General features: G+C 45.5%; 1 protein-coding gene across 6 annotated transcripts in view; it reads left to right on the top strand.

The window, feature by feature from the left end:
* The window catches only part of CFAP65 (cilia and flagella associated protein 65), a 45,929-nt gene extending 34,266 nt beyond the window's left edge, over positions 1–11,663 (top strand). For 3 of the 6 annotated variants that reach the window (XM_072617818.1, XM_072617820.1, XM_072617819.1), the window contains 12 exons: positions 48–158; positions 2,371–2,562; positions 2,742–2,900; positions 5,132–5,281; positions 5,471–5,587; positions 5,874–5,981; positions 6,485–6,547; positions 6,857–7,059; positions 9,432–9,551; positions 10,214–10,597; positions 11,126–11,281; positions 11,366–11,663. In XM_072617818.1, the coding sequence (XP_072473919.1) occupies positions 48–158; positions 2,371–2,562; positions 2,742–2,900; positions 5,132–5,281; positions 5,471–5,587; positions 5,874–5,981; positions 6,485–6,547; positions 6,857–7,059; positions 9,432–9,551; positions 10,214–10,597; positions 11,126–11,281; positions 11,366–11,501 (1,899 nt within the window). In that variant the 3' untranslated portion in view covers positions 11,502–11,663. Of the gene's footprint in view, positions 1–47; positions 159–2,370; positions 2,563–2,741; positions 2,901–5,131; positions 5,282–5,470; positions 5,588–5,873; positions 5,982–6,484; positions 6,548–6,856; positions 7,060–9,399; positions 9,552–10,213; positions 10,598–11,125; positions 11,282–11,365 lie in introns of those variants that run through there. The other 3 variants (XR_011968945.1, XR_011968946.1, XM_072617822.1) reach the window with 3 other exon arrangements.
* The last annotated feature ends 463 nt before the right edge of the window (positions 11,664–12,126 follow it).

Genomic DNA, 12,126 nt, shown 5'->3' with positions numbered 1-12,126 from the left:
CTCTGTCTTTCTCCTTTTCCCTCCCTCCCTTCCTCCCCTCTCTCCAGCTGAACTTCATAGGAGTGACTGTTCAGGTAGGAGAGAAGTATGTCCACTTCACATCCATCAGTCATCGGTTCACCCCGGTCACCATTGGCACTGCCCTTCCCTCACGCCAGGTCAGACATCATCATCATTTTCTTCATCTTCATTATCATCATCATAAATTCGGGTCTTAAATTAAGCCTCAGGACCTGCACAGCAGTAAACTGAGTGTGACCAAGGGAGCACAATCATTAATTAGTCCAAAATGTCTAACTGCTTAAAGCAAAGGTTTAACAAATGAGAGCCCAGGAATCCTGGTTATCTGCAGGATAGTAAATTGCGAGCAGGGTGGCAAGGAGAGTCGCTGGAGATAGCAAAAGTGTCAATACCTATTACGTAGCATGGTGTAAAAAACATTGGATTTGGAATCAGACAACCTGGGTTTGAATCCAGAGATTCTATTTCCTAGCTGGGTGACTTCAGACAGGTCAGTTGACCTCTCTTAAATCTCAGCTTCCTCATCTGTACAATGGGGAGAGTGACCCAAGTCCCCTCAATAGCCTTGTCTGTGGTCTTTTCCAGTCTTAAATTCTAGGATCCCATGCCTTAAGCCTTTTGAGCAGAGACCTCCTCCCAGTGTCCAGCCTGAAGAACTTCACTCTGCTTCTCTTCACACACAGATTCCGGAGTGAAACTTCTTAATCTTGAATTTAGAGAGAACTGGAAATCTAGAGGAAATATAGAATTGGAAAGATTTCTGAGTGGGAGGCTGTGGAGAAATGGAGAAATTCATGTCTTTTTTTGTCTTTTTGCTTTAAGTTTTCCTAATGCCTTCAGAGGTTTTTTGTACCACAGTCTTTTCCCAGTCCCCTTGCCCCAGAGAACGCTCCCTCATAGCAAAGAAAAAGTTTAGCAGAACAAACTGTCCTAGGAATTGTATTGATCATCACAGGCAACATTCAGCAGCTGTGATTTTAGCGCCACCTGGAGGAGCCAGGTAGAGAGGAGTTCGTTTCTATGGGCCAGGGAAGCAGTCCTGTTGTCAGGAGGCAAGGACAGACAGGTCGTCTTTGGGAACGTGTTCTCCATCCTGAGAGCCTCGAAACCCACACTGAATTTCTACTCACTCACAACTCTGATCCTTAGCTGAGATGCTTGCTGGGAGCTGTTTGACCTGGGGAGCCAAGACCCCAAAGAAGGGAGTCTGTCCATGATTCAGAACAGTGACAACCAGTGAGGAAATCCTTTCCCAAAAGATAAGGGGTTCCCCCAGACTAGCAGCATCCTCTGTGAACCTGAGGAGTTCATCTGAGTATAAATGACACTACGGGACAGTAGAAAACAGAGCAATGAACTTGGAGTCAAAAGATTTGGGTTCTAGTCCACGCAGTTCAGCAACACTATGGATTGAATTTTCAGCCTGGGGTTAGAAAGACCTGAGTTCCGATCCAGCTTCAGACTAGCTGTGTGACTTAGGGGCAAGTCACTTAACCTCTGCTTGCCTCAGTTTCCTCATCTGTAAAATAGGAATAATAATAGCACCTACCTCACAGGGATGTTGTGATGATCAAATGAGATATTTGTAAAGCACTTAATACAATGCCTAACACATAGTAGGGGCTATATAAGCTAGTGTTAGTTCAGTCTCTATTTAGCTTTATTACACCTCTAAATCTCTTTGTGACCTTGGGCAAGTCTACCTTTCTTGGTCTCCCATTTCTTCATCCATTTAATGAGGAGGTTTGACTTTCTAAGGCCTTTTTCAGTTCTCACTTTGTTTTTCCCTCCAATCTCCTACTCTGGATTGAGACTTCATGATCTCAGACACTTTCCCCCCATCTTCTGTGTCTTATTAGAAATCTTCTGCCCTGAAATAATTGACTTTATAAGGACAGACTAACAAGTTTAGGATTCTTCCATCTGGGCAGTTGAAATCAGAATGTCTACTCAGTTATGAAAGACTTGGATAGGGTATAGAGACCATCCCTACTTTATGAAACTCTTCAAGACCTTGAAGCTTGAAAAAAAAACAAGAGGAAAAAATGACTACTTTAGATAGTGGGTAACTTTTAAAAACTTATAAAACTCATCAGCTAGAAAGTAAAGGCTGAAAATGTAAATTAACTTTTTAAAAAAAGGCTTTATATATAATCATAGATAATAGATACTTAACAAAGTAATCCTAAGGGAAAACAGGTGTGGTTTCAGGTTTGTCCTTAACCTTTGAGTTTGCTATCATGCAGAACACCCATAGCCTCTCAGAACAGTGCCACATAGAGTATTGGACTGAATGGATGATGAGTCTGACCCACTTCAACAAGTCTTTATGTTCTTATGCTCTCACAGATTTATGAACTATATAATGGAGGTTCAGTACCTGTGCTATATGAAATCCAGTTGGATCCTCTATGGAAGGTCCAGAATAAAAATTTCCAGCACCCCATCTTCCAGTGCCTCAATCCCCATGGAGATATACAACCTGGCAAGACTACTCAAATATTCTGGATTTTCTCACCGATAGAGGCCAAGACCTACACTGTGAGCTGATAGCAACTCAACCTTTGTTCCAGTCTCAGTTCCAGTTCCAGTTCTTTATCCTAATTTTATTTTCTTGGGGGAAGGGGAGTCTCAGTTCCCTAGAGTTCCCTTCCTTATGAAAGAGTACCCTCAGGCTGATTTGGTCTCATGTTGCCTCATCCATCCCATCCATTCCACAGGTGGATGTCCCCATCCATATTCTGGGTTGGAACTCAGCCGTCATCAGATTTGAAGGCGTGGGCTATGACCGCTTCATCATGGGAGATACAGCCCCCTTCCACACTGTCACCACCAATGACCAAACTCCAATGGCCTCCAAACTGATTGTACCTGGCCAGGTAAGGGGAAGGGAAATAGATAAAGACTGAAGGAATGGGTGGAGAAGGACAATTGGGGCTAAGTATGGCAGAAATTCAGAATTGTAAAGGAAGACGAGGAAGAGGAGAGACAATGAGATAGCTGGTGTAGGGTAACAGAAGCCAGGGAAACGCTACAAGAGGAGGAGACAGCTTGAACCTCTCTCCTGAATGCCAATCTGGCATTTTTCAACAACCTATCAAATTTTTCTACCTGAATATCCTGTCAACATCTTGAACTCAATGGATCTAAAGTTGAATTCATCATCTTCCCTTCAAAATCTACCCCTCATCCCAACTTAACCATACCTTTGGAAGACCATCCTCACAGACATTCAGGTTTGAAATCTCCATTGTCTATGACTCTTCTTAGCACCCTCATCATGTTTGTGCCTCCAAATTGTCTTTCATATCTGTTACTTCTTTTATACTTCCATCATCATAACTCTAGGTCTTCACCATTTTTTTTTTACACTATTTTTGGACAATATTGTAATAGATTCCCATTGTTCCTTCTGCCTATATTCCCCCCAGCAACCCCCATTTCAATCATCTTTCACACTTTACCAAAGTAATCTTACTAATGTACAAATTGGATCATGGCACTTCCTTCTCCAAAAACCTTGAGCAGTACCTCCATTGCCTAATGGATAAAGTCCAAGCCCCTTCATGACCCAGCTCCAATTAATCTTTTCAACCTTATTTTCACAGTCCAACCCTTCTCACACTGTATATTTCAGTCAAACTCAACTTACTCACTCTGGTTCCTTGATTTCATTCTGCAGCCTCCCACTTCACTTACCTCCTTCAAAATCCTTTTTCAAAATCCAACTCAAATGTCACCTCCTCCATGAAGCCTTCTCTGATTCCCCCAATTAAAAGTGATTTCTCCTTCCATGCCTCAAAAAGCTCCTCTAAACATAATCATTTGGGGTTACTGATTGTGAGTCAGAGCACTGGAATTTTAATCCTTAATTCTGCTACCTAATTACTGTATATGCTACTCAGGGCAATGGTTGACAGTACTTATAAAAGGTACTTTTGTATACAGCCTTAAAGTTTATATGGCACTTCACATTTTTTGCATCTCATTTGAACCTCACAACCCTATGAGGTGGCTATGATCGGTAAAATCATCATTTTAAACAGTCTCCCCCACGGTCACATACCATGTCTCTCCCAATTGCAATGTTCTTCCCACTGCAATTCCTCAGGGTCTCCCTCCGTGATCTTATCTGTAAAGTGAAGGGCTTGGTGTCTGGAGTTTCTTTTCAGTTCTAAATTCTATTATCCTTCAATTCAATAGGTGTATCTGTATGCGTATCTTTTGGATATATCTCATACCCTACTGGACTGTGAGTGATGGAGATCAGGGAGTGTGACTTTTTTCATCTCCGTCTTTTATGAATCCTGTAGCCCAAGACCTTGCACACAGTAGGCATTTTTGAAAGGTTTAGATTGAAAAGGGAGGAAGAAGCTCAGATTTAGTGGGGCCAAAAAAAAAAGACAAGGTTACACTGCCACCTAGTGTCCACACCCTGACACAGCAGAAAAAAATTCATAAGTCTCTCTTCTCATTGGACTTCAATCCTGCCATCTACTTGGGCCGTTTAGAGATAGGTTGCAAATTGGAGAATTAACCAAGAAATAGGAGTTATTAACCTGTTTTTGTAGAATAGATCATTTTGGCAGTCTGGCGGAAGCCAATACTCCTGTGGTTTGTTGAAGACAATCTTAATTGAATAAAAATGTCTCAATTTCAGTTAGAAATGAGTGAAAATAAAAGTGTAATTTTCCCCCCGTTCCATTTCCCAGATTCCATAATGTCTTTCCATGGACCCCAGGTTAAGAATCTCTAATAATAGTCCTTAATCCCAGAATCCAAGCTCAGATAAGCTAGCCCCTCTTCAAGCCTCAATGGATGTTACTGTGCGATATCTAGAGAAAAAACAAACAAAACACACTACCCCTCAGATGTCTGTTTCACTGTCAGTCTGTTTAGTTGTTGGGAAGATTCCCCAGCTGTCAGACTAATCTCTTCTGAAGTTTTAGTACTTTATTCTAAGTGATGATGGTCCCTCTTCTCTGAGAAATAACCTTTCAGAAGCATGAAAGTGAGCATCCACAAGTATTCTTAACTTTCAGCTGACTCAGTTTCCCTTTCTTCCTTCTCACTGCCATAATCCCAGTTCTGAGCAATCTTCCTCCAACAGGTTGCATTCCTATCCCAGTCTCGGATTTCCCTGGGCAACATCCCAGTGTGCTCCAAATCCAGCCGACTCATATTTCTCAACAATGCCTCTGAGAAAGAGCCCGTCATCTTCTCCTGGGACCTGGGGTCATCCAATATAATAGAGAATGTGGTGAGAACCCCACTAGGCATGCCTATCTCAGCTCTGCCTTCTCCACTGACCCCACTCCTGATTTGTCCTACTTATCCCTGAACTACCCCATAAACTCCTCCTCTTATACAAACCCCACTGGCCTTTCTCCCTGGACAAGCCCCATAGATACTTCCCCATCCTGGTCTTCCCTGCTACTGTCCATCCTAGATACTAAAGGTATCTCCCATGATGGGAATGGTGGCTCCTGGGGAAAATATCCCTTGTGTGGTGACCATGAAGGCCTCACAGCATGCCTGCTTCTACAGTTTTGACATGATCTGCAAGGTAAGAAGCCCAGAGTAGGTTGGCTACTCTTATCTAAACCCCAGGTGAAAAAGGAACCGGGAAATGACTCCTGGGGGAGATTAAAGGCAGAAGAAATCAGTGCCTGGAGGGGGGTCCCTGATAGTTCTGGACTTTACCTGGACTTGGTATAGAGAAAAGCAATTTGTAAGTGGAGAAGATGGTTCAGCCCCTGAAGATAGGTGGGGAAACTAGGCATGGCTAAGAGGTTTGCTTTATTTACCCTCCATTCCCTTCCCACTCCCACTGTCACCCCCACCCATCTTAGGTTTACCTACAGAAAGCCCTGACCCAGCACGAAGCAGAGATGCAGGCCTGGGAGAAGGAAAAGAAACGGCAAGAGGCTGAGTTTACAATCACAGAAAAGAATTTAGAGGTGAGACTCAGAAGGCCCAAGATGCAGTCAATCCAGCTGACTCAGCCTGGCTGCTGAAAAGGGATGAGCAAAAGCGCCGACCTACAGATAAGAAGCATGCCTGAGGAACTCCCCTCCTCATCCTCCCCCTTCCCAGGGACTCCCCAGCAATTGAAGCTGGAGAAGTGACTACTTTGTAGCCAGTGTCTCCTCTTCTAGTCTCTGTGGCCTCAGAGCTCCCTTTGAGACTGATTTTAAGCAGATTTCCTCTTTAAAAAGGTAAAAGCCAGCATGGCTTGCCCTGGCTCTCACATCCCACCCCTTTCCCTGGAGGAAGTGGGATATGCCTAGGAGTTGGGCAATACAAGATCCCCTAAAGGGAAAGCCAGAGTGGGCTGTGAAAGGTCTGAGTATAGAGAGGATTTGAGTGTTCAGTCCTTTCAGGGTCTATGGTGGGGGAGGAGAGTCACTACTTCGGGGCTCTCCCATCCCCCTTCGCCAGGGGTTCCATTCCCCTTCTACAGGGACTCCCTGAATTCTCGAAATCTTCATTCTGTGCGGCGTGTGATCGTGGCAGGAAGTATAAGGTAATTACATCTCCCCTCCCTGGTCACCCCTTCAGGCTCTCATGGGATATTCTTAGAGAATTCTCAGCCTTGCCTAGGCTCCATACAGACACCACACTGATTGGGGATGGAGGGTGGTAAAGGAACTTTGGAGAGTTGGGAAGCACGAGGGCTAGCTGGCACCTCCAATTTTATGAGAGGGAGAACTCTCTTGGGAACAGGACCCCAAAGCTCAGAACTCTGGGGCTGGGGTCCTCTGACTAAGGGATAGGGAAGGACAATGGGTACACACTCCAAACTCCTGCCACCTGCGTATCTCCCTCTCCTCAGACCTTGCCCCCCATCCAGAAACAACTGCCCTATACCCCACCAGTCACCTGGAATCTGAGGAGTCCCAAGACCGGGCAAATCTGGCTCTGCCCTGAGGCACCTAAGCCCTGCCTGCTCTACCTGTGCTTCACTGCCCGAGCCCATAATGTGGATGACTTCATGAAGAATTTCTACTCCGAATCCCCCCGCTACTTCCTCTACCAGTGAGTGCTCACAGAAACTCAAATCCCTTCCTCCATCTCTACCTCACACCCGGCTGTGTCCAGGCTCTCCTCTCCAGGAAGGGGAACAGTGTGGGACAAAGGGACTCAAGTGGCTTTTATGGATAGGATGAAAATCGACTTGGGGTCTGAGGAACTTCCAACATTCCCTGGTTCTTGTGTTGTCTTGCCATGGCTCTGACCCACTCACCTAAGGAGGGTGAAAAAATAGCTAAGGCCCCTCCCTATACAATGGGGGAAGGAAGTTCAGAAATACTGAGAAAAATAGGAGATTCAACTTCCCTGGGCCTTAGTTTCCTCAACTGTACAATGAGAAGTTTGGACTAAATGACCTCTGGAGTTCCTTCCATTTGTAACCCTAGGACCTTATGCTAGGTGTTGAAGGAGATACAAGGAGAAACCATGGTCTCTCCTCTCCTCTAGCCTGCCTAGCTAGGGGTTGGGTGGAATGGTAAGACTTGTACAAGAATAACTATAAACCAACATATCACAATAAGGAAACAAGGCCTTACACATTGTAAGCACTTCAGAAATGCATGCTTGTCACAGACAGAGAAGTGGGAGAGTTTGGGGGTGGGTGGGTGGGTGGAGGTAGAGATCCTGGGGACAGGGAGATCACATGAACAAAGGGAATATTATATGAGCAAAGTCACAGAATTAGGGAAAGGCAAGGCCTCTGTGGAGAGGTGGGGTTGACAGTTATTCATTGTAGCTTGAGTATGTAAAGAGTAAGATAATACTCCATAGGGAGGCTAGAGTCACATTCTGGAGGACCTTAAATGACAGAGGACATTGGACTTTAGTCATTGGGCATTTGGGAGCCACTGAAGTTTTGGGTTTTTTTTTAATATGATCTCATGACTTGTGGAAAAGAAAGATTAATTTGACGAGTGTGAAGAATGTATTGGAAGAGACTAGTTGGAGACAGAAAAATTAGACTATTGTAGTCCAAGAAAGAGTGAAGAAAGCCTGGATTAAAGTGTACCTAGTGCCCTGAGAGGAGGAAGAAGGGGATGGATGAGAGAAATATTTAGCAACTGAAATCTATAGTATTTAGACATCAGGGGTTGAGGGGAAAAATCTGGGGGAAATGGTGGGTTAGTTGAAATAGGAAAATCAAGAGAAAAAGCAGATTTGGGGAGAAAAGCAATGAGTCCCATTTTGTATGTTTTGAATATTAGATGCTTGCCAAAAACCAAGGCAATAGGTAGGTAGAAACTTGGATAGAATGATTAGGAGAGAAGTTTGTGTTAGAGATAGGGATCTGGGAGTCACCATGATAGTTGGAACCATAGGAACAGAAGAGACCACGAAGGGACAGAGGAGAGAATAGGGGCTAAAGACAGAAACTTGAGGGTTGAGAACATTAAGGAAGCTGGGTAATTTAGAGGAGCAGTCAGAGATGGAGGAGAACCAGGTGTATGCAATGTCTTGGAAGCAGAAAGGAGCAAGGATATGAAAGGCAGTAGATGGTCAGAAAAGACAAGGACTGAAAAAATGTCATTGAATGAGTCTGTGACGGTGCTGGGTGACTTTCTGAGAAAGCAATGGGAACAGAAGCCAGTGACATTGTAAGGGGTTGAAGGCTGAAGCAGTGATAAGGAAGCTAAAAGAGAATGTGTACTGCTCTTGATAAAAGTTTAGTGATGAAAAGGAGGAAGAAGATGGGCTAAGGTGGAAGTGGGTGGTAGCGCAGTCTGTTTTTTGTTTTTGTCTTTTAGATTGGAGAGCTAACTATATTTGTAGGTGAAACAGAAGGAACTAAGGGAGAGGTAAAAATGGAAGATTCAATAGAGGGAAAGGTTGACTGATGGAGCAAGGTCCCAGGAGAAATAAAAGGGGTTGGGATCACAAACACAGATGGAATTGTTGGCCTTGTCAAGGAGCACCCTCCATTCCACCAGCAGGAGGCAAGAAGAAAAGGAAGGATGAAAAGGATTGAGTTTTGAGGTGTGGAGGCCTTTATCTCAGTAAAGTAAGAGAAAAGGAGAGAGGTCATCTGTTGAGAATAAAGTAGCTTGAGGAGAGAGGAAGAAATTCAGAATAACTGCTTTAGGGAATGTGATTAAGAGTCAGCTGGAGTTTTGCTCAGTCTAATACTGGTTAAAGATGAAAAGAATTGAGATATCAAACTAAAAAGGGCCAGATTTGCCTCATCTCCAATGTAGGAGGAGACTGACTCCTTGTTCAGGGTTGAGATTGAGATAGAGGGATGGGCTGCATGGGAGCTGTTCTCTTACTTGGTCCTTAGCACATTGTCAAGCTTGGGAAGATGGTGCTGTTGGGTACCTCATGGACTATGGTCTTACCTTCAATCCTCAGGAAGCTATATAAACTACAACACCTATTTGCAGGACGCTCAAAAACAAGAAAAACGAGGGAGAATCGGTGATAGTGGAGGACGAAGCTGAACAGGGTACATTTTCTAGACAGGAGAAGCAGATCGTGACAGATATTCTGACCATAGTTATCAGGTATTGGACCCTAAACTCTTAGAAGCATTCAGCTCAGCCTTTCTAGCCCCTCAAGTCAGCTGAGTTCTGCTCACTCCCTATTCCCTATCTTCATTGCTGCTCTGTCTCCTGTGGCCTCTATACCCCCAATCAACTTTAGAAAGGACTTCCTCAGTAACTTACCCTGTCGCTCTCTAATCCCTCCCTTAGTGGTGACCAGAGCAACAAGCCAGTACCTTTGAGGGTCCCAATAATGAAGACAGTTGCTTCTCTTCCTGACTAAGGATTTCATTAATTAAACCAGCTCTGTAGCCACCCAAACTATTCTTTGTACCTTTATTTGTTAAGTGAACTCAGGAACCTTGCTCTTGTCCCTTAGATCTCAAATCTATCTTTTCTTCTCAGGGGGCTTAAGAGAGGGAAAAATCTCTAAGTCCACATGATCCCTTCAGAAGAATGCCTGGCAGGTGGAGAGCTCTCAGGTGTCTTGGCCAGGACCTTAGCTAGGACCAGTGTAGACAAGACTCTCTGGCTGACTACCGGCTTTGCTCTGTTCCTTTTCCTAGAAGTATCAGGCATGGTGCTGCCCCCAGATAGGCCCTAGGCCCAGTTGGGAACATGGGGATGGATGGGAAGGGGCAGGCTCAGCCAGACCCTTCCCATAACTCTTGCCTTCCTATTAGGGGCTTGCTGGAAGACAGAAAGTTCCATGAAGATGTGGAAAATACCCTGGTGGAACCCATTCCTTACTTCAGGCAGTTCTGGAGTGAGGAGTCAGCTCGGATGCTGAACCAAAAATGCGACTTAGGGCACCTGTCTGATGTCTCCATCTCATGTGAGGGAGAAGAGGAGGAAACAAATCAAGATGAAGACAAGGAGGATGAAATGGGAGAAGAAGAAGAAGAAGAAGAAGAATCCTGGGATAAGGGAAAGATATTTGAGTCCCTGGAAGAATGTCTGTCTCCAAGCAGCATACAGAAGAGGTCTCTGGATCAGTTGCTGTCGGAAGGATTGAACAGCATACTGCAGGAAGAGAATGCCCAGTGGGAAAAGGAGATGATTTCCCGGTGAGCCTGGGAGTGGATGAGGAGGGGGGTGACAGAGAATGGGTGTATTCTGGTCCCCAAAGTGGGGAGAAGGGCATGTCCTGTCCAGGGACCATGAGGACAAGTCAAGGACCATCTAGTACTTGCAACCTTAAGAGAGAAGAGACTCCTTTTTAAAGTGGGTTTTGCTTTTTTACTATTATTTTTTATTTTGTTTTGGTTTTGAGGGGAGGTGTAGGGTAGGTAAGGGGTCCAGCCTTTAATTTCAACAGTGGAAGAAGTTCCAGTGTCAAAACATTCTCTATCAATGTGCTGGACAACTGAGTTACTATCCATTACACTACACTACCTTTCTTAAAATGTCTTAGAAACTTAGAAAGTTTTCTTACAGTCCAGAGGAAGGAAAGACCTTTCTGCTTTCTTCAACCCTCTGTCCCCTGACCAGCTCTGCTGACTCTGTCCTTAGCTGAACTGGACTAGCCTCTCTTGTGTCCAGTACCCCCTTCCCCATTTCCTGGCAGCAGTGATCTGAGCCCTACTCACCCTTAGTCTTCCCAGCTTCCTGAGTCTTCGACAGTCAGTACTGGAAAATATGATCCAGAATATCATGATAGAGGCCAGCCGTGGGGAGGTGGTGCTGACCACGAAGCCCCGAGTCATCGCCCTCCCTCCTCCAACGCAGCCCTCCCTGCATAACTTGTCTAGGTGAGTGGACCACTACTGGAACAATTGGTTGAAATGAGGGAACTAGAGCCCCACACTCACCTGGCCCCAATTTATTTCTTCCAGTGGGCCAAGCCCAGACTCAATACCCCAAAGACCCTCTGGACAGTACGTAAATTTGTGCACCATCCAAGTGCCTCTACCTCAGATCAACACCTTCACAAAGACGTCCATCTCCAGTGGCACCGAGCTGGTACTGTAGGCTTCCGCAGAGCCAGAGCCAAAGGCCTGTCATCTTCACATCCTTCCAAGTCCGGGACTTGCAGCAGGGGATCCTGTGCTCTCCAGAGAAGAGACCTACAGAGTCAGTTCCCTTCCCCAGGCTTCCACCCAAGCTCTCTCAGTAAAATTGCACCTTTGATCAGCCGCCTGCTGTCTTGACTCTTGCCCCTGAGGGCTTCTGGGTTCCTAGGGGATGAAGTTGAGGAGTGTCAGTGGGAAGGGGCTAATGACTTCCCCTGGTCCTTCCTCCAAAATGCAATGTGCAGATTTGAGAGTTTTGAGACAGGAGTGTTGGGGATGAGTAGGAGGTAGTGGAAAACAAATCTAAGTCTGAAAGCAGTCTGGAGTGCATGCTCTGGGGGCCAGATGCCTCTCCCACTCTTTTTGGTTGCTCCCTCTTCTAATCCCTAGTCCTCGAAGCGCTACAGGCAGATGGCGCTGCATTGCGGCCAGGCGTTGGGCTTCGGGTTGGGCTGTGAGTGCCCCGGCCTCTCAGCCTCCAATGAAGCACGGTTGACTGGCTGCCCCCCTCGGGGAGGGAGTCTTCGTTGGGGGGGTGGGGGTGGTGTTTGAGGTTGTAGCAGACTCACGTCAGCCCTGAGTGT

This window comes from Notamacropus eugenii, chromosome 6 (assembly GCF_028372415.1).
Source record: "Notamacropus eugenii isolate mMacEug1 chromosome 6, mMacEug1.pri_v2, whole genome shotgun sequence".
NCBI lineage: Eukaryota > Metazoa > Chordata > Mammalia > Diprotodontia > Macropodidae > Notamacropus > Notamacropus eugenii.
The sequence above is the reverse complement of the archived record's forward strand: the minus strand, read 5'-3'. Positions and strand labels throughout refer to the sequence as shown.